Source organism: Besnoitia besnoiti, chromosome III, assembly GCF_002563875.1.
Source record: "Besnoitia besnoiti strain Bb-Ger1 chromosome III, whole genome shotgun sequence".
In the NCBI taxonomy this organism is placed as follows: Eukaryota; Apicomplexa; class Conoidasida; order Eucoccidiorida; family Sarcocystidae; genus Besnoitia; species Besnoitia besnoiti.
Window position 1 is genome coordinate 1,044,675 of NC_042358.1, and position 26,692 is coordinate 1,071,366.

General features: G+C 56.6%; 5 protein-coding genes across 5 annotated transcripts; 3 read left to right on the forward strand and 2 right to left on the reverse strand.

Moving 5' to 3' along the window:
- Window positions 1–313: 313 nt before the first annotated feature.
- Window positions 314–8,783, forward strand: BESB_044670 (RNA-directed RNA polymerase; the record flags this gene model as incomplete). Its single annotated transcript, XM_029362918.1, has 15 exons — window positions 314–1,120; window positions 1,456–2,220; window positions 2,783–2,998; window positions 3,249–3,681; window positions 4,075–4,225; window positions 4,613–4,733; window positions 5,218–5,328; window positions 5,691–5,816; window positions 6,158–6,271; window positions 6,595–6,828; window positions 7,076–7,150; window positions 7,329–7,487; window positions 7,853–8,004; window positions 8,268–8,427; window positions 8,637–8,783. 15 exons carry the CDS (start codon window positions 314–316, stop codon window positions 8,781–8,783), a joined length of 3,771 nt encoding a protein of 1,256 aa, XP_029220284.1.
- A 2,010-nt stretch (window positions 8,784–10,793) lies between these two features.
- On the reverse strand, window positions 10,794–11,057 carry BESB_044680 (uncharacterized protein; the record flags this gene model as incomplete). The annotated part of the gene is made up of 1 exon (XM_029362919.1): window positions 10,794–11,057. One exon carries the CDS (start codon window positions 11,055–11,057, stop codon window positions 10,794–10,796), a length of 264 nt encoding a protein of 87 aa, XP_029220285.1.
- A 462-nt stretch (window positions 11,058–11,519) lies between these two features.
- On the forward strand, window positions 11,520–15,886 carry BESB_044690 (uncharacterized protein; the record flags this gene model as incomplete). The annotated part of the gene is made up of 2 exons (XM_029362920.1): window positions 11,520–11,862; window positions 11,931–15,886. The coding sequence occupies 2 exons, from the start codon at window positions 11,520–11,522 to the stop codon at window positions 15,884–15,886; spliced, it is 4,299 nt and encodes a 1,432-aa protein (XP_029220286.1).
- A 2,445-nt stretch (window positions 15,887–18,331) lies between these two features.
- BESB_044700 (DNA /pantothenate metabolism flavoprotein) lies at window positions 18,332–20,670 on the forward strand (the record flags this gene model as incomplete). The annotated part of the gene is made up of 3 exons (XM_029362921.1): window positions 18,332–18,514; window positions 18,810–20,192; window positions 20,575–20,670. 3 exons carry the CDS (start codon window positions 18,332–18,334, stop codon window positions 20,668–20,670), a joined length of 1,662 nt encoding a protein of 553 aa, XP_029220287.1.
- Window positions 20,671–21,903: 1,233 nt separating this feature from the next.
- BESB_044710 (MRP family domain-containing protein) lies at window positions 21,904–26,392 on the reverse strand (the record flags this gene model as incomplete). The annotated part of the gene is made up of 9 exons (XM_029362922.1): window positions 21,904–21,950; window positions 22,097–22,179; window positions 22,665–22,739; window positions 23,035–23,161; window positions 23,316–23,532; window positions 23,861–24,179; window positions 24,615–24,802; window positions 25,100–25,585; window positions 26,060–26,392. 9 exons carry the CDS (start codon window positions 26,390–26,392, stop codon window positions 21,904–21,906), a joined length of 1,875 nt encoding a protein of 624 aa, XP_029220288.1.
- Between the last annotated feature and the right edge of the window lie 300 nt (window positions 26,393–26,692).

A 26,692-nucleotide genomic window follows, 5' to 3' on the forward strand; every position in this document is an offset into this window, starting at 1 on the left:
ATGAATGACGGCGTGTCTTGAACGCGGGAAATCCCTTAGGACGTACGCTCATCATCCTCTGCCTGCATGATTTATGCGTTTTGCTTTTTCTCGAGCCCCTGTGGTGCCACTGACTGTAGCCACTGCCAATGTGAAAGCGGATCTGGGCAAGTGCACGGGTTCGAAGAGTTCTGCCTCGTCTTCGTGGCAAGCCCACCAGTCTTCACGCATGTGACAAGTAAATATGCTTGAAGGGCACACGCCTGTACCATGAAACGTTCAGGAGAGAGAGTCAGACAGCACCTTGTTTAGCTGTATCTGCCCGTCGGCGAAAATGGGCACTGAAAGAGTTTCCGCATCTGTTGGTGCGGACGCTGTCGCCGCGAGCGTTGCAACGGCCGGCGAAGTCGCAAGCGCGAGCCAGACGGGTCAGAAATGTGTGGTGAGCAGAGGTTTGTTTCAGAGGTCACTGGCGGCTGACCGTCAGGCGGCGAGGTATGCGCGGAAGAAATCCGCCGGCGTTTTCCCCCCGTCGAATTACTTGCAGCGTCTGCGTGTTCTCGAGGGTGCTGGACGGTTTCCCAGCGTCGAGCCATTCGACAAAATCATCCTGTCCTTCGATTTCTACCGGGACATTCGTGACGAGAAATGCAGAAAGAACGAGTCCGTGACTCCGGGAGAAGCTGCGGGTTCCTCTGCGGCAGCGGACTATCAGACGCTGGAAAATAGTGCCTCCACGCCAGCGGAAAAGCCCAGTTCAGCACCGTCAAATTCATCGTCACTGGCCAAGAGCCAAGGTGACAGTAAAGAACGTCTACGCCGTCCTGCAGAACAGGAAAAGTTGCTTGAAGACGTTTCGGCTTCCGACGCGACGCATGGAGCTGACGCGCCGGCGACGCCCGTGGCGAGACAGGACCAGGCCGATGCGTCCGCTCCAGTCGACTTCGAGAGTGCAGTAAACTCAGACGAGGATGACAGCGACGACGAATTCTGTGCCTCGAGACTCCGACCAGTGCAGACGTACTTCAGCTCGACTGAAGAATACGTTGACACGTTTTTTCCTCTGTTCATCCAAGAAGCAAAGCAATCCATTCATCGAGCGAAAAAGATGGAAATGAGTCGAGCCGAGCGCTTCGTGCAGGTGAGTCGAGACGAGGACCTTTTGGGGCCGAGAGCGGCGGAGACGGAATTTCCAAACCCCAGCTTGCGAGAGAGGAAACTTAGGCTTGGCATGTAGCTGCGCCCGTCGTGCAGAGGATTAGCAGAGACAGGCAGTCTTCTCGTGGTACGTGGCAAGTCTCAGTCAGGCGGCGACGTCGTAAAAATGAGCTGACAGTCGGCTTCGGCTCGCCATACATCTGAGGTGCTTCTTAGAGAGACGCCGGCTGCGCCGCGACGTTGGACGCGCAGTCGCGTTCCATGTTCAGCCCTCGTGGGTCCGTGTGTGGCGCCGCTGCTTTCCGCCGTCGCATGCAGGTTAGCGGCGACCCTCAGGGCGATTTCATTTTGCTCACTCTTGAGCGCGCGCAAGGGCTGAATCAGCACGCGAGCCACTACTGCCACAACGACCTCGTGGTGCTGTACGTTCCCGACAAGGCGGCAGCCGGCGAGGCGTCCAGCAGTCTTGCGGGGAGCAGCGGCACGCTGTCGCTCGCCAAGCAGGGCGGCGGCGCGTCGCGGCTGGAGCTTTCTGCCGGAGTCGATGAAGCGGCGAAAAAGGACCTGGCTGTGCAGGAGCTCTTTGCCGAGGAGGACGCCCCGCAAATGTCCCCGGAGGACACCGAGCTGCAGCTTGAACAGGCGAGAAACGAGCCAAACGCATGCTGTCACGACCTCACGACTGTGCGCAAGGTCCACATGCTGGGCATCGTGCAGCAGTCCCTGCGGAGTACGCTCGTTGTCAAGATCTTGATGCCGCTGCTCTCGCCGCCGGGCGACCCCGTGGGGGCGTTGTGCGAGTCCGAGGACGAAACGACATCTCTGCGGGACACGCGGGCTGGAGGCGCAGCTGAAGAGGACAGGGCGGGCAATCACGGAAACAGCCACGACGGAGACACCGGAGACGCAGACCCAAGCGACGCACACAGGTGGCGAGAGGCGCGCCGACGCGCGAAGAAGCAGAAGCGCCGGAAAGCCAAGCGGGAGAGAATTCTCGCGCTGACAGACGCCCTGAATGACTGGCAAACGACATGGCACGTCTGCAGAGTCATGGGGCTGACCACGCTGCACCGCGAGTTTCAGGTACACAGCTGGCGCGTCTGGCTCGCCGGGGAACTCCTTTTTTGCTGGCGTGCAAACTAAACACCTGTGTCGTAGCTCCGCAGATCTTCTACGCCCTCAAACAGGCGTTCCAAGGGAATCTCTCTGCGCAGATGAGTTGGCTGCAGCACTGCTGGTGGAGACGGGTGTCGCCTAGCTTTCCTGCGGATCCTCGCTGTGCCCTTCGTCTGCGCCTCTTGGTGTGATGGGCTTCAGGCGTCTGCACAGGCTGTCGTTGTTGAATGCAGTGAATAGTTGATCCTCAGCTTGCGTCGGCGCTTTTTTGCGCGAATTCGTGTATGTTGTTAGAATTTGTAAAGTGCGCGACCCATAATCGATGCCGGACAGACACAGGGGAAACTGCATGGTGTGCGTGCGCTTCCCGTGCCTACGCATGCTTAGAACGATAATCGGATGCAGAAAGTCACTGCGGTTTCGGCTGCACTCGGAGATCCTCGTGGCATGTGAGCTGCTCCTGTCACCGTCCGACGGCGCGCCGTGACAACCTGAGTTCTCCGCATGCTTCTGTGGTGGCTCGTCTTAGGGGTTGATGTCAGTCCCTGACCTCCTCATCAAGAAACAGATCCTCTGCGCCAGCCAGCGGGCTTTGGGGTCGTCTGCCGCACCGCTCAAGAATCCGCTGCTAGAGGATCTGCCCGAGGAGAGCCCTGCTGACCCAGACAGCGGCAGTGCGGAGGAGGAAGAGGCAGATCGATCCTCGTTGGCGGTGGCGTCAGAGGCTCCGGCTGGCGCGGATCAGGTGAGGGGGCTTGGCGAGCAATGCAGCGCCGTGGGCGCGGCTGCAAGACGTAAACATCTTGACCGTAGCTTGAGACGACTACTAGCTCCCCATCGCGGTTGCGGTGATTGTCCTTAGTCGAATGCCATTGATTCGCGGGCGTGTGGGTCTCGCCCCTTCATACGGCAGCTTCGCCGCCACGCACCACGCGCAGCACCGCCGACTCCGTCTGAGCCACATTTTCGTTTCTCTTTTGGTGGTGTTGTCGCAGGGTGGGGAGGACGCTGCAGCCGCCGCGACGTGCCAGCAGCTGTTTATCTCCTCGAAGCTGCGCGAGGCCCTCCACCAGCTCTATAATGCGAGTCAGCTGGACGCCCTGAACGACTGTCTGAAGATTCAAGGCGTCACACTGATCCAGGGCCCTCCGGGGACGGGGAAGACGACGACGATTATGGCGGTCATTTCAGTCGTTCTGAATGCCCAGATGGAAAACAATGACGGCACGATACGAGGGACCCGGTGCGCAGCTGCGGCTATTGGCGATGCCGACGGCTGCGTAGGCGATTCCATGGACTGCTCAGAGGATACGCGGTCAGCCGGAGAAAGACTCAACGGAACCGAAAAGACGAAAGCCAAACGACGTGAGGCTGAAGCTCTGAAGATCAAGCGGAAACTCGCCCTTGCGCAGCCGTGGCTGTCCCTAGGTAAGCGCTGACGGTGTGCTTTCGAATGCTCTCCACTAATCATCCACTTAGCGTGGTTTGATACAGGATCCTCTTTCTTTGAGAGTTGCAAGGATGTGATGCTTATGCTGTCTTGGGGATAAGTTCCTTTGGAGAGTGCACTCTCATGACGACAGAGGCGGTCATGAAATAGCAGCAACCGCGTTCTTCACCGTTACCGTTGCCAGCGCTCAGGGGAACAGGCAATCTGAGGGCGTCGGAACTGACCAGACACCGGGCGAGACGAGACCAGCGGGGCTTACCAAGCTCATGCTTTCACCGGGTGGCTGCCACCTGCGGCCTCCTGTCAGCTGGCGCCAGCCAACGATGACTTGAAAGCGAGAGTTTTTTACGTGTTCGTCGGCTGGCTGTCAGGCGGGTACACTCCGTGGATGGACGAGGTTTCATGCATGACTGAAGACCTGGAAGGCAGCGATGCGCATTGGAGCGCGTCGGCTACGGCAAAGGGGGGCAACGAGTCCCAACGGGTCTTTCTCGACAAGGGAAGAAACGCGCTTCTACCCAAGTAAGCGGATTCGACCATGTGCAGATCGTCTCCCCATCTGTGAGTTTGGCGTTTTGCTGACCGACTGGATTCCGCCGTGTCCTGGGTCTGTCGTCTCACATCTTCCCGTGCGTTCCCGTCTCGCGCTGCGGTGGAAGAATAGGCAGCCGGCTATTTCCTTCCGTGTGTATGTGTCGCGAGTGCGAATCGTCTGGATCTGGCGTGCCGCTGCGCGATCAGGATATCTCTGGAGCCTTCCTGCGTCTCCACCGTCCGTGCTGGGCGCCAGTAGTCCACCTCGTAGAATATACTCCCCAGAAAAAGCTGATAAATAATCCTGTCTCAGAGATGATAACTCCACGCAAGGTCATCCGATTCGCTGGCCACGTGCGTTGCCTTACTGTTCAGCCGAGTGCTTGTCTGCGCACCGTCGAACGCCGCTATCGACGAAATCTTGAAGAGGCTTGTGGCGGAGCCTAGCAAAGGTGGAGGTATTTTCGACTCGAATGGGAAGCGCTACACGCCTTCAGTAAGTCCGCCACGCAGCCAGGCGTCCTCGCTGGCTCCTGCTGCAACCCCGCTCCTCCCGCGCCTGCCTCACAGAGGGACATGCGCGAGGTAACTCAGCATGCGGGGGGCGGGGGGGGCGGGGGGGGGGGGGGGCAGCTAGCTTGCAGATCCTCCCGAAGGAGTTCCGCGCATCGTCGCTTTGTTGAAGGAGTCGGTTCTACTTGGTTCAAAACTTCACTAGATCCGCGAATGACGGAGGGGCATCGCCGCACACACCGGCAGCCCGGACTGCGCGTGCCAGAGCTGCTTGCCGATAGAGACGGACTCACGCCATCGAAGGAAAGCTCCAGAAACTGGGAAACGGTCAGGGCGGCATTCCGAGCAGTGGCCTAGAGCCCAACGCTACGTTAGCGTGTCCATTTGCGGGGGACGCGGGAGTACGACAGAAGGTGCTTTTCCTCCGCGCGCCTGCCAAGACTCTGCCTCGATATCTGTCTTTGCAGGTTGTTCGCGTTGGACCTAACGTACATCCAGATTTGATTCAGTACAGTCTTGAATACAAGGCAAACAAGCGCATGAAGGCGAAAGGTGCAACGCATTTCTCCGCACTTGCTGTAAGGCTCTTTGCTTCTGCGTCCCTGTATTGAGACAATCGTGTCCAGCGAACCCAGCCAAGCTGCTCTGTGCTCAGTCACCACAGATCGCGGCGCCAAGAAGACGCAGGGTAGCAGAGTCTTGCAGTGGGTGGCGCGGTCGGGTTGCCAGCTACTGGCGCCGCGGCGGAATATGTAGTAAGAGCCAAAGAATTGAATGCGAGGCTTCTGAGAATATTGAAGATGCGGAGGTACTAGACCTCATGCACGTGATGCTTCCTTGCATCTTTGCTCGAGAGTACAGAGACTACCTCGATTCGTGGGTTTTGCGGGCACTAGCGTCTGCGACTGCACTGATATTTGTGCGTGGCGGGATTCTGCAGGCGATTAAAGCAGAAATCTTGCAAGAAAGCCGCATTGTGTGTGCCACACTCTCCGTCTGCGGCTGCCGCGACATCACTGCGGCTACCGAGGCGTTTGATACCGTTGTCATTGATGAAGCGTCTCAGGTGAGATACTGAGCGTTATAGCGCTCAGCTGACTAGCCAGCAACGCCGCATGTGCAGCGTCTCGCAGGCGCAGCGGGCGACAGTACCTTTCGGCCTGCATGCAGTCTGAAGCTGCCCGGCGCGTATGCTATTGCGATGGGTGCATGTAACTCCATCTGCATACAGGTATGCTGAAGTATGAAGAGGCAACAGCGACTCCGTCCAAATGTATGTGTGAGGAGCGACAGCCCAACGCGGACACAGACGGGCTGTGCTGGCGAGGCTGTCTTGTCTGGTGTGCCAGGGCCAGCCTCTTGTCGTGATTCGCCAATGTGGTCGGCAGTGCTGTATGTTTTTGTCAGGGAGTGGAGATTTCGACGCTGATTCCTCTGCGACTGGGCTGTCGGCGTCTGATCCTCGTCGGCGATCCTCGGCAACTGCCTGCAACAATTTTCTCACGGGTGGCCATTCAACATGTAAGCCGCGCATTCAAGTCTTTGCGCTCTGGATCTCTCCGAGGCAGTTCTCGCGGTGTAGTGCGAGTGTTTCGAGCGTTTGCACTCGAGGGTAGTTTGGGCACATGCCAACAAAGAGGCAATGCGTCGCAGCCAGCCCGAAACGGCGACTTCGGAGAGGCGCAGCGCTCTCCCAATCTTCACACGCATACTCCGTGTTAAAAGACTTGGTGTCCGCGCCACTCAGGCCCTATAAATGTCGGGGAAGTGTGGATGGCTGGTCAGTGGCAGGATTTACATTCAGTGTCAGGGTTTCCGCTGACGCCGTATGCCGTTTCCTGCAGCGCTACGACCAGTCTCTTTTCCAGCGCCTGGAAGCTGCCGGCCACAAAGTAAACATGCTGAGTCTGCAATACCGCATGCACCCGTGCATCAGCAGGTTTGCGAGCAGCACGTTCTACCAGAATCAGCTGCAGGACGCCGTCAACATTGTCGGTCTCGTTCGGCCCCCCGTCCCCTGGTACTCCATTCCGATCTTCAAACCCCTGGTCTTCTTCGCCATTAACACAAGTCACACAGTAAGTGCCGCAGAGACAGCGGTTGCTGTAGGGCGGGAGCGCTCTCTGTGTATTTGGTCCGGTGGCGGTCAGTCTGGCAAACAGATCTGGCGGAGGCCGTGGTCACCACGGGCACCTGGCACTAATGCATGTCATGCATCCGACGTGCTAGACATGTAGATCTGAAATTCTTACTGGCATGAGACGACCTGTCCGTGCCGGAGCCCAGTCCGACCTGCTGTACGCACTCTGCGTATCCTGGTTGCAGGAGGAAAACACTTCTCTCATCAACGTCGATGAGGCCAACTTCGTGTGTCAGATGGTCGATCTGTTGAGACGCATTGTAAGTTCTAACAGCGGCATTCCCCTCCAGCATCCCAACCCGTCTGCGCTGATTTCGTTTGACTGCGCCGCGGGATCAGTAGAAGACAGAGCTGAGCACCGATGCGCCGCGGAAAGAGGGTGCTTCGGCTCCGTTGGCGGCGGATTTTGGACTGCGTCACTGTGTGTCTTCGCTGCAGTTCGTCGCGCTCGGTCAGTCAGACTGGGAAGGCAGACTTGCGGTGATCAGTCCGTACGCCCAGCAGGTTTCGTTGTTACGGCGGCGCATCAAGGCGCAACTCGGCATAACCGACAACAAGGCGTGTCCGATTGACGTAAATACAGTCGACGGATTCCAGGTAGGAAGCGTGGGCGAGCCGTTCGTCTAAAGCGCTGGGGTTGTGAGTTATTGCAACGTCGATCTCAACTCTGCCGTCCAACTCTCAGTGACCCAACCACGGACCTTTAAGAGCCAGGGGTGCCGGCCTCGGGTCTACTATGAGTGCGGACAGAGGGAGTCACTCCACCTAGGCACGCGGCGTCAGTCTCTGGCAGCCGCACGTGGTTTCTGTCTGCATTTAGCGAAGTGGAGATGCATTTCTTCACGAACACGAATGGGCACCCATGGCTGTGACTTCGCACTGCTGCTGCTCGGGGTCGCATCGTGCGGCTCGGTCCGGTGGTTGGGCAGCCTTTTGTCGGTGTTTCGTGCGTGCGCATGCAGGGACAAGAAAAGGACCTCATTATATTTTCCGCAGTCAGAGCTCAGCACACCAACCCAACAACTGCGGCGACAACACTGGACACGTCTATCGGGTTTTTGGCGGATGAAAGACGTATTAATGTCGCTTTGACAAGAGGGCGGACAAATCTGTGGTAAGAGTTGCTGGACACAGGCGCTTCCTCAGGAGGAGCTCCGCCTGACCGCAGGTCCAGTATGCGCGTTACGGGTTTATCGATACCCGTTGAGCGTGCACGGCACATCGAACGAGAAGATTTTTTTAGTTTGGATGAAGCGGTTGCTGACCCGTAAGCGAAGGCCGAGGCTTTTGAGTGCCAGAGGACTATTGGTCAGTTTCTCCGCTTGAGGCACAAAGGCGGGGCGTTGCCCGTATTGGCTCTGCTGTTCTGTCGCGCAGGATCGTCGGAAACGGGCGCTTCCTGATGACCAACCATCATTGGCGATGCCTGTGGAAATACACGAAGGAGCTGGGTACCTTGATTTCTATTGAGGAAAAGTTCATGAAGACGGAGTTGCTACTTGCTAAGTGGCTTCTGAAATTCACAAATAAACACCCGGTGAGTGCTGTTGTTTTCCAGCAGTGAGAGCCATCCCGGGCGTCGCGTCGGGCGCTGCCGTGTGAATCTTCTCAGAATTGAGATACGTAGGCTCCTGCCATTTTAAGACAGGACGCAGCTACTCTGCGCAGTAGTTGCCTAGTGTTGTCGCCCGGCTTGTTTTCTAGCTCAGAGATATTTTCTCTCAAGTATTGCACATGTGCGCGCAGGCGGAAAAGAGCATGCTTGACGAGCAAGTGCCGAGTTTCCTGCCTGCTCTTGAAAAAGACGTGAAGGAGTGCGCAGCAGCAAGAAAGACTAGAAAAATTTCTTCTGTGGAGGGCGATCCGGCTGCTGGTTCATCGGGGAAAGAGTGAAGACAAGTGCGGACCAGAGTTGTATGAAGAGTTCTCGTGCGAGGCAGTCGTTTTCCCAAGAAGGAACGTGATCTCCTATTTTCTAGTACCATTAGTGAACTCTTTTGGACTGGGAAAAAGAGCATGGCGCCCCTTCACCTCGCACAGCTTTGCGTGGGTAGACGTCTCTCGTAGCTCACTTCTGACGGCGGCTGTCTCTTCCTGGCTTTGCCACGCTATGAGGGACGGATTCTCTCTAGATAGTTGCTTTCCTGTTAAGAGAAGATCAGGTCATGTGTCAGTTCTGTAGTAGAAAGGAGGGTATTCCTGAAACACATGTACCATAGTCGCGATGGCGGTTTTCTCAGAGATGTTAGTTTTACTGCATTTGTTGCCGTGCGGGCCAAGTGTTTCGCCCAGGTTTTCGCTGCCAATTATATTAGCCGGCATACGAACGTAGCTTGTCGCAGCCCTCAGTTTTGCTTTGCAGATGAGATAGGTAATCACTTGGTGGCGACCAGGCCGGTTCCGTTTCTTCCGCCGCCTAGCCGGTGACGCAATCACGTCAGTGACGACAACATTTAGATCGGCAGCGCAATAGTCGTTTCTACCTTGCCCACGGCATATACAGACGTGATGTATGTGCCTAATGCGTTCTATGTAGCTGCTGTCGGAGTGGCACGCTGAAGCAGGAGCAACCAGGAGCTGCATTGTTGGAAAAGGAAATACCTCGATGGGACGATTTGTACTCGTGGAGCATCGCACCAGGTTGCTGAGATGTAAAGATTCGCAATTCGGTCTGGCCTCACAATGTGCTATGCTAAAATCTCTGCAAACGAGGCAACGTAGGCGAATGCAACAACTCAGGTTATCGGTCTTCCTTTCTGCTCGCTAGGTATCCATTCGTCCTGCCTGTAGGGACGTACATGCTACGCAGAACCTTGCCCATGCTGGGTCGCCTACTGGTATCGTAATGAGTGCACCACGCAAAACATTGCTAGCAAATGGCTGCGAACCCTGTAAGAGATGCTGCTGGCCCTCTTCAGTTCGGCAAACGGAGGGCGCCTGTCGGCTGTTTTACGGGCGACTGTCTTCGTCCTTTGGAAACGGGGCGACGTTTGGACAGGGGGGCATTTGCTACCTACCTAGCCCTGCAGGTCAGCGTGCGGTTGATTCTTTGCGCCGGATGTGCTGGGCCGTTTCAGCCTCTTACACGACCCCATACGTGATCAGTCTCGGTGGACTCGAGTGGCAGCTACGCACGGGTGTTGGGTTCAGTCGTTATGTGCCTCCTTCTTCTGGCTAACTGTCATACAAGTGTGCCAGGATTGTTTCTGAAGGAGATAAGCGGGCGTCGCATGGTGTCGCCGCAACGAAGTCAGAGCCACATCTGAATGCGGCCGGACGTTTGACATACGAAATTGCCGCACGGGCTGTATCAAAGACGCTGCCTCGTTTGCAGTTGTGCCCTCTCGGTTGTCAAAACTGGGGTCCGTGCGCCGTGCCGCACTGCAGGGAAGCGTCAGTCGCGGATGTGGGGGACTACTAGGGCTGCGCGCCGCTAATGAGCCGTCTTGCCGGCACGTCTCTTGCAGAATGGTGTCCGAGCGGCGCGTGAGTGGCTGCAGTCAGACTGGCGACACTCCTTCGTTGGCGGGTGCCAGTGTCGAGGTGAAAATTCACGAATCTAGCCACGTGGAGGAATGAGAACGTTTTCCGACGTGGCAGCTTCCTGTGGGGTCTGGCGCGCGAACAGCGTGAGAGGTCGCGCGTCGGCGCCCGTTGTCTACCCGTGGGGGGGCACGCGTAGTTATCTGCGAACTCTGGCGCCTGCGGTGCTAGATGGTTTGCAAAGGGGCGCATAGTGTCACTAGCCGCCTGCACTCTGGATCGCCCTTCACTGAACTTCCAAAACCCTCGCTGCTTTCCTGTTTTCTGCACCAGCGAAACGGAGTGGTTTCCGTTTCCTAACCTGCACAAGCGAACCGGGCGGCGCGACCGCCTTCCCGCTTCGCTGAGAGGGTACCGGGTTCACCGGGCTTGGAACACACGGAGGACGGGCAGGCGGTCGGTGTGGAGACTGACTGCTGCGCGGGGCATGTACGCAGCCGGCGCCCGGAGGAAAATCTTCTTGCGTTCAACCGCGGGCGAACTGGGGCGGCTGAGCGGTCCTACGGAAGACCACCGCAGTTTCTCGGGGCGACGCACTGTCTCAGTGGCAGTTTCTTCGTCTTTCTCGGAATAACGCGCGCTGCAGACGGGCCTTCCACGGGGCCTCTGCCGCCATAATGTCATCGCCACCGTCCGCCACTAGAACAGAGCAGCTTGCGGATCCTGCGTCCCCGGGCATAGAGCGACAATCGGCCCGGGCCCCAGGAGGGGGGATATTGTCTGACCGCGGTGCGACCGCGCGGTTCGAGGCGCTTTTTTACCTCGCCATTGTTTGTTTTCCTGCTCTCTCTGGGGCAGAAACGCGTGCGTCCGCCGTCGCCTCAACGGAAAAGAAAGGGTAAAAGCATCCCCCTCTCCAAACGCACCAGTTGAGGGGGGCTCCATTCTTGTCCCATCCGGCACACCACGCGAGAAACCCGGACAAAGAGTGCTCCAGTAAGGCGGGAGAATTGGGCTGTGCACGGGCGGGCGCCTTTCCTTCTCGTGTACCCCTCCCCCTCCTCCTCTCCCCTCCCCTCCCCTCCGCCGCGGCTTCTCTTGAGTTGCAAAATCCTCGGGTACGCGCCTTTTCCCTTTTGAGGACCCATGGCAGAAGCTACGCCGGATACACATCCGCAACCCAGAAGCATCGGCTGCGCTGGAGCTGGCGGCCCCATGCCCACGGCGCCGGCGCGGCCGCCTGCCTCCTCCGCCCCCCCGGCGCAACCGAACAGATACAAAGAAGAGGATCCTGGGGATGTGTGCAGAAGTGTCACTCCAAAGTTTACTCTTCAGGATGGCGGTCGAGTCGCTCAGTTGCTTCTCGCAGGAAAGCTAGAAGGAAAAGGAGCGGAGAGGAGCAAAGTCTGCGCAGGCGCGCGGCCGGCTGAACAACTCAAGAGAACACGGCGGACGCCTCCTCGCCCGCCGGCCCTAGTCGCGGGGGCACGTGTGAACCCGAAGAGACTTCTGTCTCAACGAAAGCGACTTCAAGTGCGCGTCTGCCGTGTTCTCCAGCCTCGGACGTCGGCGGCTGCCTTAGTTCAGCCGACCTCGTGGGAGATATTGACACGGATAAGGCCACGACGCCTGAAGCTGCGCCGATCCCCGCGGTTCAGCATGACTCCGGCGAATACCAAGATACGTTCCTTACAGCGTCACGCGCGCGAACCGAGGGGAAGTGCCTCGACAATAAAGGTGGAGGTTCGTTGTCAAAGGATGTGACAGCGCCCTCGCTGCTCGCTTCAAGTAGTGCGACGAGCAATAGCAGTGATTCCTTCGACCAGGAGGTATGGCGAGTCTCTGATGCTGAACGACCCGCGAAGGCTGTCAAATCCGATCGAGCAGCATTATCTGCTGAAACGCACGAAGCTAGAGACGACAGAAAACTCTCGGTCACTTCCAAGCATTCCAGCACACCGTGTGTTCCATGGGCAGATTCTGAGGAAGCCGGTTGTCCTCCTTTGCGGCAGAGCAAAACCGCTCCGGTGTTGCCAAGCGATCGAGGCTCTGGCGAAACGAGTTTAGAGTTCGCAGTCCGAACGGCGACGAACAACGAAAGCCCACAAGCAAATGCAGTATTTTCTGATGATTTGAGACTTGAAAGAGGGGAACGTCCGGCTAGTCACCAAGCGCTGCAAGCTGTACTTCGTGAAGAGTTGCTGCAGGCAAATTACGAGTCTCTTCACCGCTCTGATAGCGGCGGTTCAGAGGAGGCTGCGTTCACTAACGGCAAAGGCTTTCCAGAGTGGGTTGATGCTGGTCTTGTCTCTAAGGCGGCGAGCATGCTGACTCACAACTCTAATGTGGGAGGACACGTGGAAGAGAACCGCGACCAGAGAGAACCACAATCCGCGAGTCGGCCCCTGAGGGTTACTTCCGCCGCAACCACGAGTTCCGCACACTCCGAGCAGATTGATTCATTCCTTCGAAGTCAGGCCGCCCAGCAGTTGCTTCTGCAGCAGCTTCAAAAAAACCCCACTGTCTGGTGGAGTCGGTCTGACGTGCAGGAGCTGCTTCTCAAGGGGGGACGACTGTCAGAATATAGTAGAACCGAGGGCGTCGATTCATCTTCCCGCCATGGTAAAGAACCCGCGTCGTCAGGCTCCTCTGTTTCCGCCTGGGTATCTCACGCAGCGAAATCCGGGAATAGGGACGGCGTCCAATGCGTCAGTTTGAAGCGGCCGCTCACCATGGAGTCCCGAGACTCGCTGCCTGGCAGTCTAGGTAACGACCGCCAGCTGCACCGGGTTGCTTACAGGCAAGAGCCCCAGTTGATGGATTCAGGTCACCTGGACGTGCACGAGGAACCCGGCGATGAGACTGGCGTTGTTGACGAAGACCGTCGTGACGCAAAGCGGCAGCGATGGGAGTCAGATGGTGAGGAAGAAGAAGAGGAACCGTTTAACGATGTCGGAGAGGAAACAAGAGCGCGCCTCGTCCGGGCGGCTCGAAAATTTCCACCTTTCCGGGGCGTTTATTTTGACACCCGCCGTGGCAATTTGTCTTGGCGTTGTAGCTGGAAGGTGCAAGGGAAGAAGCGGAGCCGCAGCTGGAGCGTGATGAAGTTCGGAATGGAAAGAGCGCGTGCCAAGGCTATTGCCGAAAGGATGAAACATGCACCGCAGCCGTATCCACAGAGTCCTCAATCTCCAGTGAGCCCTCACCCAGAGATGGAGAACACTCCTTCTCTCCTCCCATCAGCACTCCCCCCAACTTTGTTGTGCGCCACTCGCGGGGTGCACACCGCCAAAGCACGTGCTGGTGGCTTCTCTGCTTCGGCTGCTCTACTCGCCGAGGCATCTGCGCAGTTGAATCTCGGCTTGAAGCAACGAAACCGCAGCCCGCAAGGCCGCTGCGAGCAGTCACTTGCGCATCAGATGAAGGAGATGGACGCCACGGCTGGCGACGACATGTGGAACTGCAGTCGGCCTCTTGGTGGAACGCGATCGAGACCCGAACGTGCGGCAAAAGACGAGCCGCTCGCTGCGATGCTCCGGAGAGTTGTCGGCATGCAGGGAGGCCGGAACTGCGACTTCCAGGGAAGCTTGTCCAAAGCTGCGAAACTCTGTAGCGGGGACCCCGCGCGTGCTGGGGGGCTCCCAGATTACGCAGACGAAGACAGGTGCCTGGTCGCAGGCACAGGGCTTCCCTCTGCGTCTCAGGGTTGCGGCACGCACCAGCGTGGCTCTGGAAAGCTCCGGCGTCCAGGTGGTGCCGAGGGAGCCTGGAGGCGTCCGAACTCAGCGATGTCGGTAGGCCGTCAGGAAGATCGGAATCAGGCAGCCTGTCAGCTGTCCTCGAACTGCTGCTGCCCGTCGTGTTGCGCGCCTTCCGCATCTCTGGCAGCAGAGGATTTCTCCGATGACGCCCTGTCTTGCATCACCGAAGGCAAGTGGGGTGGGGCCTTGGCGACAGCCAATCGACTTTCCGCGAATGTGGTCTCTCCCATCAATCTGGGCGACGGCGCCGAAGCCGAGCAGCTGGGGGCGCTTACAGACGCGGCCAAGGTTACGTCTCTTCTAGCCGCGCCGTTGATGGGCAGCCGCGCGAAAGAAGGAGACTTAGTGTCGTTCAGCGGGAACTCCAATGTGTCTGATTTGTGTCGAGCGCTGGACAAGACCTTTGACGTTGGAGCCGACGACAGCACTCTCTCCGCTCTCTCTGCGCTGGCTACGACAGTTGGTTGCGGGTTGCTAGGCGACAAACGCATAGAAGGGCTTTCCAGGGGAAACCAGGGTGAGCTGTCTGCAGGAAATGGTGCAGAGCGTGAGGGCCCCCTCGACATGCTCGGGAAAGCAAACGCCAGTTCTGTGCTGGCCCCATTCAGGGCAGAGTCCGTTGCAGGAGCGTCTACAACCTCCTCGCTTGACGAGAGAAGGAAACTTGCTCTGGGCACCGGTCAGGAAGTGTCTCCCTTGTCTGCTTCCCGGTTGCCCGCCCGATCGCCAGAGGCGCTGCTGCACCGCGTTGTTTCTGCCGCCACTGCTGTCAGCGGTATTAATGAGCTCGTTCGTCACGCGCTAGGAGCAAGCGCGACGGACAACGGGAGTCGGGGGGCGGCGTCGGATGTCGATGGACTCGACGCAGAAGAGCTCCGCCACCGTCAAAGTCCGCGTTCATGTGATGAAACATCGGAAGGCATCGGCTCTCCACGGAGGTACACAAGAGCAGCGGGTTCAGGGCTCAACGCAGGGCAGAAGCTGGTCACCGAACCTCGAGATCATGAGGACGTTTCTGGACTCTTCTCTGACATAGCATGCGAGACGACACGTTTACTCTCCCTAGGCGACTCCAAAGAAGAGACAAGGGCAGCAAAAGGGGAGAAGGAAGGATGCTGCCTACGCAGCTGTGTATCTGAGTGTGCACACAAGACGAGCCACAATGGTGGCGAGACAGGAGAATCGAATGGCGCCGAGATCCGTGCTACCCAAGAAAGTCGTGCTGCGCCTGCTCTGAAGCCGACGCCACCGTCACAAATAGCTCCTGGAAGCATCAGCAAGACGGAAGAGTTCGCGGATGCAGCCCCAATACACAGGGCGTTACTGGTGGAAATTCTGCAAGATCTCAAGAAAAGCACGCTTCCTCTTGTCAGTACGCTATCGTGTCGGTCCAGTCAGAGAACTCCGGCTTGCCTTATTCTTGCTGCCTCAAAGGCGAACAGCGACTCCAAGGAGGACACTGATTCCATGCACAAGACAATTGAAGATGTGGCAGAGTTCTCGAAATGGTGCCCTGAAGCCCTCGACTCACGCATAGAATTCGCCCGGACGTCAGATGAAGAGCGGCTCGAGCCTCTCATGAGGCTCCTGCGTGGGTGCCTCTCGCGGCTTATTCTTCCCTCATCCCTCTCCGACGCTGAGCAACTGTCGTTGCTGGCTTCCGTGTTAACGTATCACTGCGTTTCCATGGGCGGCGATTCCGTGAAACCAGAGCAAGTCGCGCCTCCTCCGGAGGCAGATGTCGCAGCGTAGGGCAGCAATTGGAACCTGGAAACGCGCCAGGTATCTTCAATAATCCGCGCCCTGCCAATGCCGGAAACTGCTGTGGGCAGGGTGTGTCTCCCAAGAGTATCCAGCGTCGGCTGTTTGTCTTCGAAAACGGTGAAGGGGGGTTTGGATGACACAGCGGTAGGACTATGGAGCCTTCTTGGAGGCACAAGAGACACATGGCGCGACTTTTTCCCGGGAGCTCTCTAAGGGTTGTTCTTTGTGAACGTTAGAGGGTTGGATCATTGGCTTCGAGAGTCTCAGATCTCGTGTCACGATCCAGCTTCCTGATTAGGGTCCGACGACGAGCGCGTAGTGACTTCCCTTCACCTGCTGTCGTCAGGTTTTTTTGAGGGTCCCCGTCTGCGCACAGTGGCTCAACGTGTGCCCTAAGTGGTTTATTACCCGTGTGTGATGTCACTCATCACCTTGCAGCACAGACGAGCGCAGTGATGTATGTTCAAGGGTACTCGGAGGTGGGCGTGTGTCAAACCGTCATGTGTTCTATGGCATTGTGTAGTGCCCAATCTTCCATCCGTACAGCATGAGCCGACCGTCCGCTGGCTGCCAGTGTGCTATGCTGCGTTGTAGAGCGGCAGCAGCGTTACGTGTTTCCGTTATCGCCTCAGTTCGACGGTGGGGGGGCGGGGGGGGGGGGGGGGGGGGGGTGTGTAAAAAGCGTTACCGTAGGCCTGCACGCTTCGTGCGCAGCGAGACTCGCAGTATGGAGTCTGAGCTTTCTGGGGGTAGGCACTGAGAGACCAACATCTCGTGTTGTTCTGTGGTGTATCTATATCTAGTTGGTTCAGCAGCCGTCCTCCATGTACCATGGACTCCACTTTTTTTTATTTTGCTGCCGAGACGGATCTCAACGGCTCGTCTGTGGTGTCGGACACACACACATGTGCAACTTGTGGAACCAGAAGTTCTGGGTTCGACTATGGAGGAACTGAGTCTGCCTCCCTCCCGCCCCCTCCACCCGCACTCCCCCACCCCCCCGCCGCTATGCATGACAGTTCGCGATATGCATCGCTGCAGGCAAAGCTCCTCTGTGGCATCTCCAGTGAAGGTAGTGCTCGCGCGGGCATACCAGATTGCACTTCAGGCATCGCACCTGTCTGCAGAATGCCTGGTCGGGATGACTGCACCACCACAGGCAAAATAGCAACTTTTCTCATGTCGATGCTCCGACGAATAGATAAAGTGCCCCCCCGCAAAGCTCGGACCAAAACGGGTTGTAGACGCATCTACGAGGCTGACTTGATATGATGATTGGTTCGCTGCTGAAGCCATCATGGCGCCTGCTTTGAATAATGTGGTGGAGGCTCCCATGCCCCCGAGCGATCCTTCAAAACTGCACCTGCGCTTGCTCAATATTCCGGTGTCGCAGCTGGCACAATGTAGCAACTTCGTAGTCATGGTTATTGCATTGCTTTGTAGGTAGCATCGCTTTAGCACGTTGCCCTTACAGCAATACCCAGTCTGCGCCCTACTAGCGGTACCAGTATCTCTTCTTAGCACGCGTTTACCGCCGGCTCTCTGCTGCGGGGAGTTGACCAGGCACTGAATATCGCGACGAGTCGGGTGAACAAGTATCAACTATAGCTGGTGTCCGTATAAGTGCCATTTTTTTAAGCTGGTCAAGGCGAGTTGTGTCTACGAACATGTGCCTCAATTGGCACTTGCATGCTCGGTGCATGCATCTGAACGTCAGACGGCGACAGAGATTCGTAGAAAATAGAGTCGCACACAAGTAAATGCCATTCGTTGCAACTTGATGTTTTTCTCAACACTTTTAGCGCGCGCATATTTTTGAATAAGGGAGAGTTTTCAGCACCCAACCAAGGTCGATGCCTTGTGTAACTCGTGTCGGCGTGCAACGCTTCGAGTGGAATATGTGATTGCATTTCTAAGCATGTCATCGTTTCCCGTTCGTGTCGCTTGCACGTTTCACCTCTGCTAACCGAATTAATGCAAGTTCTCTTCTGAACGCTTTGCCTGACGCAGCTGAAGGGTCTACGCATTCTGCAGGCGGAGGTCCTCATGTCACCGCTGTCCTTTGATTTTGACGACGTGTTTGCGGCACGTTCGCTCTGGTAGTTGTTCCTCTGACGAGGCTCTCAGCCTCTGCTTTGCGCGCGCGTGCCGTCCGCAACTTGACTGGCCAACTTGCCGGTGCTCCTAAAGTCCGCGAATACTAATGCCGACTATACGTGTATGCATATGTATATATTTATATATATTTATGTATTTAGACTGTGGGAGAAGCCAGTCGGCCCGGCGGCAGGCAGATTTTATGTTCTGGAAACGGCGGCCGATGGTGCGCACGTAGGGGGGTAGCACACAGTCAAGCGGTGGCCTTCTGTATAGGCTTACCCCGAGGCGTTCACCGGCTCGATGCAAACAGGTCTTCTTCTCTGTCGAGGGCACATGATGGCGGCAGCGATCGCATACTGTGATTCGCAAGGTATTGCGGACTTCTTCGCAGCGGAGCCGGCTCCAGCGAACCTGCCCGCGGTTCGTGAAGCGGTCTCACATCTCTTGAGCGATCCTCGACTGCGGGCTCTCCCTCTAGCGATCGTCACTTCCGGTGGCACAAACGTCCCAATCGAGGTAAGCCGTGTCCTTTGTTGCTCTTCAAAAGCGCTCAGCATCACCCTCGCGCGTGCCTCTCTACTGATAGGCCCGGTCAGATCGCTGGGACGTTCACAGTGCGCACTGCAGCGAAAATGCTATGGCTGCGTGTACGCCGTGTCTGTGAATGTTCCGCAGAGTTTCCACTTCTTGGCGGACGAGCCAGTGTTTGCCACGAGTTTCGAGTTTGTCGGCTTGCGCCACGGAGCCTCAGGGCGGGGTTATTTGGTCTGAAGCCGCAACGAGATTTGTGTGCCTCATGCGGTCCCTGCAGAAAAACACGATTCGCTTCATTTCAAATTTTAGCACAGGGCGACGAGGCGCAGCCCTCTGCGAGCAATTCCTGCTCAGCGGCTTTTTTGTCATTTTCATCTCTTCACCTAGCTCGGCTCAGCCTTTTGTTCGCCATGTACTCCCCTCGCGGCCGAACCCTGCGCTCCTGGACAGCGTTCACTTTTGCCGAGCCAGGCAGGACAGCAGCTCTGGGGAGGCGCGGGTAGCGGTTGGCGGGGAGAGGTCGGGAATCTCGGAAGGGAGCGCCAACGAGTGCGGCGGAGAAAAGCAAGCGACGAGACGCAAGTCCGTCGATGGAGAAAATCGAGGGACAGAAACTGGTTCTCCGCAACGGAAACGAAGGCGGGAGGAGTCCTCGTCCGCGGCGCCTCCCTCGGACCGGCTTACGCACAGTGGGAGCTCCGCTGATTCGCACAGGTGCTCAATCATGTGTCCAGCGTTTGATCAACAGGCAGAGGCAGCTGTTGAGGCGTACCGACAGTGTCGAGACCGCCTTCTGTGTCTCTCTTTCGAGACCGTGACGGACTATCTCTTCTTGTTGCGCGACGTCCTCGAGCTAAGCAGTCCCCTTGGTGATCGCCTAGTCGTATGTGCGTGCGCCGCTGTTTCCGATTTCTACATTCCTTTTCGGCGCATGGCCACGCACAAACTGGAGAGCCGTCTTCCCGGCTGCACATCGGGAACGAGTGCGAGCACGGGCATTAACGCAGGGCCTGCAGGCGCGTGCACGAAGGAAAATGAGCTGGCAGAGGCACTCGAACCAAAACTGTCGGGAAGGAGTGAAGACGCAGCGTCGTTGGCTCAGCCCCATGAGACAGACGCTCCGCAAGTGAGCAACCAGCAAGTCCTGCAGACTGATTGCCCGGCCTCACCGAACGAGAAAGAAGATGACGCCGGCTGCACACAGCCGAAAAGTGGGCATCTGCCGTCAGCTAATGGGCTGGATGAGCGATTCGAGAGTGCCACAAACGGTAACCTCGACTGCGGCGCTGCAGTTGACGTTAGTCGCGACGCAACGAGGGAGTCCCTGTCGCGAGAGAAGGACGCCGCCAGCGCAGGCGTCTGTGAACCAGACCTCACGCTTGACCTTCTGAAGGTGCCGAAGATGCTAGGGATGGTCAAAACTTTGCAACCGAAGTGTTTTTTTATCTCGTTTAAGCTTGAGACGGACGCCGACTCACTTGGTAGCAAAGCTCGACGGTCTCTCAGCAGATACAGCTGCAATATGGTAGTTGGAAATCTCCTCCACTCCAGGCACCAGACTGTATCAGTGTACACGAGTCCCGACGAAAGCGCACTGCCTCTGCGGATTGTCGTCCTCGACAAGGATCCACAAGGAAATTTTCTACCTGACACGACTTTGGTGAGGGGCGCGCGCACTGGATGGGCATGGCAAGGGCGACAATTCCTGCCCTGAAGCCCGTGACCTCTGTGCCAGCGATAAACAGGACTGCGTTCAGTGCCTTCTACACATTCCTTTCGTCATCCAGCTCTGTTTGCCGTGTGGTGCCCACGTGCATGTAGTGAACTGTGTATACTTACACGCTTCTTTGGCCTCTTTCCTGTTGTTGTCAGTTTGAGTCTCCTAGCTCTGCTACACTCGCGGCCTGGAAGCCATATCTACTGCGCCGGTGGAACTCAGGCAACAGTGCTGCTGCGATATCGTCTACCACGTCCCTGTGAGCTTTGTCATGCGTGCCCCCGACTAGATACTTTTCTCATGTCTGCTTTGCGTATAATTGCAGGGCGCAGGCTCCATTGAAGCGCAGCTGGTGCTGCTGGTGGACAAGCTACGCAAGGGCACAGGCGAAAAAGAAAGTACTCTCCATCGCGAGATCTGAGTGTGCATCCTTGTGAGCGCACGAGGCGCTTCTGCGCAGAAGGTTCAAATCAACACCACCGTCAAGAATGCCTTACTGCGACCTTCCAAACTCGCTAAGCGGGCCTTCCCTGCACTAGGCACCAACCCTTCTCCCTTCTGGGATGGGGAATAGTCATATCCTGATGTAGTTTTTCTGTCGTTTGCCATGCGCTTATATGCTGAAACACTGCACTTACTGTTTTTCGTAAATTTGAGCCTGCACAGGCTGACGCTAAACTCACGTTTCTCACGGTCCGCCGAGGTGACAACAAAGATGCCACACCGGAACACACTTGTGAAGCACGCTTGAGGGTGCACGTGCCAGTTAGAGTTCGAGGGAAAAATATCTCCACTACGACACAAGAACACCAAACAACGCCCCTAATGCAATACACGGCCAGCGCAAACCTGTACAATGGCATGTATAGGCCGCAGCTGCCCAACTGCCGCTGTGACGGTCTTATGCCCTTTGTTCACGACCAGCTGATCCCTGTTGCTTAATCGCTGTGAACACCCGCTAGGACGCTGATGTCATCTTCAACTTTCACAAGCAGGTAGCGAATATCTCAGTAGTCCCCCACTTCGGCCTGCTCTCTTTTCACAGGCAGGCATACTACGAATGCTCACTATAGTGAATCTATGCCCTGGAACGCCGCAACTACCTTCAATAACGTACGACGTTGGTCACCATGATCTCCCAGACGCCGTTGCAGTCACTAATTTGACAGAGTATGCCTATGATAACCCGCAATCTTAATTTTGAAGCCATGCGCGGCCTCGCTTCAGCTTGTAGCATTTGAGCAATATTTATGCGTTTCCCAAGATATTCTGCCTATTCTTCAGGCACCACGATCCGCCGCAAGGCACGCCTAGCGCCGTATAATGTTACAGACTCTTTGGTTCACATTCTGAATTTCGGTTCCTAGGTCACAAGTAGCGTTGCAAAACTGAGTGAATTTTTCCATGTCTACTCGTGGATGTGACACACAAATACCCACAATTTCTGTAAATGTCAATTTGATAAGCGCCTGGCGCGTCACGACGTGACCGAAGCCACAGCGACCCCGCTACACGCCAAGCCTGTGCTTGTTATGATTTGATCATGAATACGACAACCTTGGCCACGTCGACTAAAACTGTACATTGCCCAGGAGTGTGACGCCAAAAAAAAGGAGGTTTGTCCGCTTGAACTCTTCGTTCTTGAAGTTCTTGTTCACCACTCGAGCTCCGGGTGAGCTCCAGCCAAACAGGCCGACCCGCCTGCAAAGACGACACCAAGCGTGCTGCAATTGACAATGGTCGCCCGAGAAGGGATGCTTCCGCCGGGGAAGACTAAGTCTTCTCTGCTAAACAGATCTGTTTTACCTCACAACAGCGACAACTCGTATGCTTCAGAGAGTGCTTACTTTCGCGACCCGCAATCTCATCCTCTTCCTGCACTAGACGTTCCAAGGCTTGAAACGACAAGGAAGTCTGATGGCCGTCGGTCCTACATGAGTTGGAAACACAAAAGGGCACACTTCGGCTCCGTGCCTGTTCCGCTAGTCAACAACGCGCATCGAACCGCATGTGGAAAATTGCTTCTGCGACTCAGAGTGCGTGCCGCACGCGCATACTAAAAAGCGCATATGTCAACGATAGCGGCATGTAGGCACGCACTGAGGATGGAACACCAGTGCTAAAAATCCTTTGAAATAACATGGTCACCATGATCGGGTCAAATCGTGTCAGTCAGAATCGCCGATTAATATATTAGAAAAGAACAACGGCGAAGAGCAACCCTAGGGCACTTACAGAGGTGGTGAGTCACTCAACGCTTGCTGCCAGTTTGCGACTAAAGAGTCCCATTTGAGTTGCTCGGCTTGGAGCCGGCGCTTAGCCACCGTCAAACAAAACAGAGTATATCAAGTATTCTTCGTGTATGCAAGTTTCGTTCATGTCTGACACGTGGCGTACGCTCCCTGCACATCCTACCAGACAAAAATCAGACTTCGGTTAGACGCGTGAAAAACCTCCGCCAAGCCGAGCTTCGCAGGTCCTGCGCCCCGCCTAAAATTGAGACAAAAGTGCAGAGGCCCAAAAACGATTCGCGCCCTTCACGACACGCTGCTCTGCCCCATTCCCTTATGCGTTCTACCGTATCCAAACTGACTCCGAGGATATCGGTCAGCGTCAGAAATTCCAGGCGGTGCTTTTGGACCAGACGTCGTACTCATCACGGGTCCGTACCACTCAAACTGCCTGGTATGGGTAGCGTATCGTGCAAGCATGCCTGCTGGACTTGCTACCACGGTGGTTAGCCCACTTCACAACGTTTTGATGCCAACGACCTGGCAGCACTCACCGCCGACTGCCTCCTCCGTGGCCTTCGTCGGTGCAGCTGTCGCACGCACAAGCCTCTCGGACGCGGCGAAGAGGCAGGGTGAATACATCAACGGAGACCGCCTCATGTTCCCATGGGCCTGAGGCGTCTGCGCGGAAACCGAAACTCAAAGCAGACCCAGCAGAGCGTCGTCAATCCACCAGCCCCTATGCGCCACTCAAACGAATCAAACCGAGGGACAAAGCCATGTTCCGTAGTCGGATTCCTGCTCGAAGAGGCTCTGAATCCATTTGCCAACTCACCGGCTGCACTTCGCCCGACATCGCTCTCAGAGTCCTCGACAGAGGGCGCCCAACGCTTGGCCGGCTCGTCTGTGTGGCGTCTGCGCATTCTGCGGGGGATTCGGATCTCCACGTGCGAGCCACCCGAGACGGTCACCGAAGGTCCATGAGAGCCGTAGCGCAGAGTCGAGAGCTCGCGCACGACGACGGATGCTAGCTCGTTGAACACAGAGTAGACCTGAAACGGAGGCGTGAGCAAGGACAAAGGCAGAGACAAGTGGAAGCTCTGCTTTGCTCTGGCGCTACTGGTCCAAGAAACCAGGACAGGACAGTGTGAGTAGCTCGGCAAAGAGCGCGGCCACACTAACTGGCGGAACCTCACACTGAGCTCGACAAGAAAACAGGCGAGCCCAGTCAGCCCGCTGGCCTTCACTTCCCCTAGGGGCAGGCTCGATCCCTGTTCCCCAACCCAGTAGGCACTGCGAAATGTTACATGCGAGGTTCTCGCACGCACGTAGGACCGACACACCATGAGTCGATGGTGCGCTGTCACGCATGTGTCTTACTTTATCGTCTGGAAAATTCCGCAGCCGCTCGACAAGAGGGAATGTCCCTACTTCGCATTCGGCTGGTTCTGTCTGCGAGCCGTTGTCCGCACAGGCTTCATTCCCAAGAATCTGAGACAGGCGCCGATCGAGAGGAACGTGAACAACATGTGGCGTCTCTGCGAGATCAGCAATCTGGTTCACGTTCTGCCTTCCCGGAAAAAGGATGTGTTTCTTCTGGCATCCGTCGCAAACGAAGTGTGCCATGTTCTCGACTACACAGACAGTTGCGATCCCAAGTTCATTGAACATCTTTACGCCTCTCTCCGCATCCGCGGTGCTGCACACGCACATCACACGTATGCGCGAGAACTTGACTACCGCATACACTTGGCGATCCCTGCGCAAATCACAACTTATCTTGAGTACACGCGTGTCGTTTCTCCGTCTGCAGCAACGCACTCAAGCTGGACAGCACCGGTGCAATAGGAAGCCAATTTTTGTTTGTCACCATCGCCACTGCATGCCCAAAAGCAAAGAGGAGAGCACCAAAAGTGAAAAGCTAGGCGAAGAGCAACATGTCACCGCTTTGTGGAAGCCCCGCCCTCCGGAGGATGCAGCACAGCCGGAAGAATCCAGTCGGCGTGGAACTCACAAACCGCAAGAAGCGAGGCTACCGCGGCGACCGAGTTAGAGAGCGTTTCCAGGCTTTCTCGAGGTCAGCCGCTTTTGAAGTGCGCCCGGCGTCGCCCGCAAGCGAGGATTTGTCCAGTACCTGAGAGTTTGTGGGGTCGTCACGACGACGCATGCATCAATTTTAGCCGCCTGAGAAAGGGTGATGTGGATGTCGCCAGTTCCCGGCGGGAAGTCGATAACGAGGTAGTCGAGCTCTCCCCAAGCAGTGCCCGTCAGCAGCTGCTCAATTACGCTGCTTGCAAACGGCCCACGCAGGGCAGAAAATCCCTGGAAAGAAGGCAAAGAAGAAACAGTGGACGCCGCTCAAAAGGTCTGCTTTGTTTACAAGACTTCGAGCCTCCGCCTGAGGAGAAGATGCAGATGAGAGGGTTGATCGACGGCACGCCTGAGCCCTCGCGGACCCAGAGGGGGGAGCGCTGCTGCTGAAGATTGTTCGCTCGCTGAAAAGCAAACCCCCCAAGCAAAACCGACGCAGACGAGGCCCTGCTGCGGTCTCCAAGGAAGGCCTCTGGCGGCACCCAAAGCCTCGATTCCGAGGATGAGGTGCGAGAAGAAAGCACTCACTTGAGATCCAGAGTTCCGGATAAATCCGTATGACATGACTTTGACTCCATTGTGTTCCAGCGGCCGCAGTTTGGGCTGAGGCTTTGCCTCGTCGCCTGAGTCCGCATCTGCAGACGTCTTGACGCTGGTTGCGGAATTGGCTGCCGGTCCCTCGAAGGCGATAGAACGCGTCTGCCTCGTGTCTGCGTTTCGTTTTCTCCGTGGGTTTTCGAGTGCTGTGTCCCTTTCGCGCTCTCCTCCGTCGTCCTCGAAATAAATAGTGGTGTCCGCGAGCGGGAGCAGAACAGGCAGGCTAGGCCCGTACAAGTCGGCGTCGAGGAGACCAACCTGCGCGCCCATGCGTCGCAGCATGAACGCCAAGTTGACTGCGACAGTCGACTTGCCCACACCGCCCTTGCAGGATGTGACAGCCAGCAGGAAGGAGACGCGCTTGAGGCCGTCTTCGCCCGCCGTCACGGGCTTTAGACTGTCTAGCTCGACGTCTGCCTGCAGAGCGGCACGCGCACCACCGACACGCAGGTCGCCGAAAGGTCTGTGCTGCTCACCGTGGCGCTGTGAATTGCCGCGGTCGCACGTGCTGGATGCACTGACCGCGATCCGCTTCAGCATCTGCGGACGCAGAAGTCCTTCTTCACTCTGATTCGCGCAGGTGCGTCGGCTTCTCCTCGCACACTCGTCGCAGGGACGCCTACATGTATTCAGGGCATGGCACCCGCGTCGCTCTCGCTGCGCCTTCTGAAACCACAGCCGGAGTGGCAGCTGCTGTGGCGGCACCGGAACAAAGTGACCGAGCTCTTAACTGCCCTCCTTGGTTGTCCAACACGAGAAGCCGTGACAGTGCGGCAGGGGCTTTTTCAGGAAGGTCTGGCGTATCCTCGAGCAATAAGGGAACGACTGCCTCACTGTTGATGCTCTGTGCGCGATCAAATAGCAGGCTTTCCGCTGTTTTTTCGCTCTCACCTTGTTAGCCCAGTCAAGGGCAAGAAGACGCTTTTTGCACTCAGAGACAAAAAAGTCTTTGACTGGGCACGCAGGGGTGGTCAGACGCAACCGAAACTTTACAGAGCCGGCATGTGGATCGATGTCCAAATCGCGTACAAATCCCAAGCTGACGATATCTTTTTGGAGATCCGGGTCGATGATGGCCCTCAGCTGGTCAAGAACTTCATCTCGCAAATGCTGAACACGAAGCGTATCGCCAGGCGAGCCGCATCCATTAGCTTGAGTCAAGGCGTCGATGCTTGCATTTTCTCCCGCGGTCGAGTCGCGACCGTCACAAGCGCCGTTCATCATGGCAGAGAAAAAGTAACGTGAAATGCTCGGGATCGGCGATGCGACAAGCATCGAAAAAACCAGCCATTTCCGTCGAGGTGCTGTCCAGACCTACATACGGAAAAGAGAAGAGAACATAAATACTGGGGGCATATTGTTGACTTACACGTGTTCTAGTTATGACCGCGAATCTCTGAATTTTCAGCGTGCATGCGCATGTGAATCGAGTTCCGTAGTCGTGAGCAAGTTGCTGTCCGCTTCTCAGGTTAATAGCTTCCAACACGTCATTAGATTCAGACTCTTTGTTTCCAGGACCTGCAG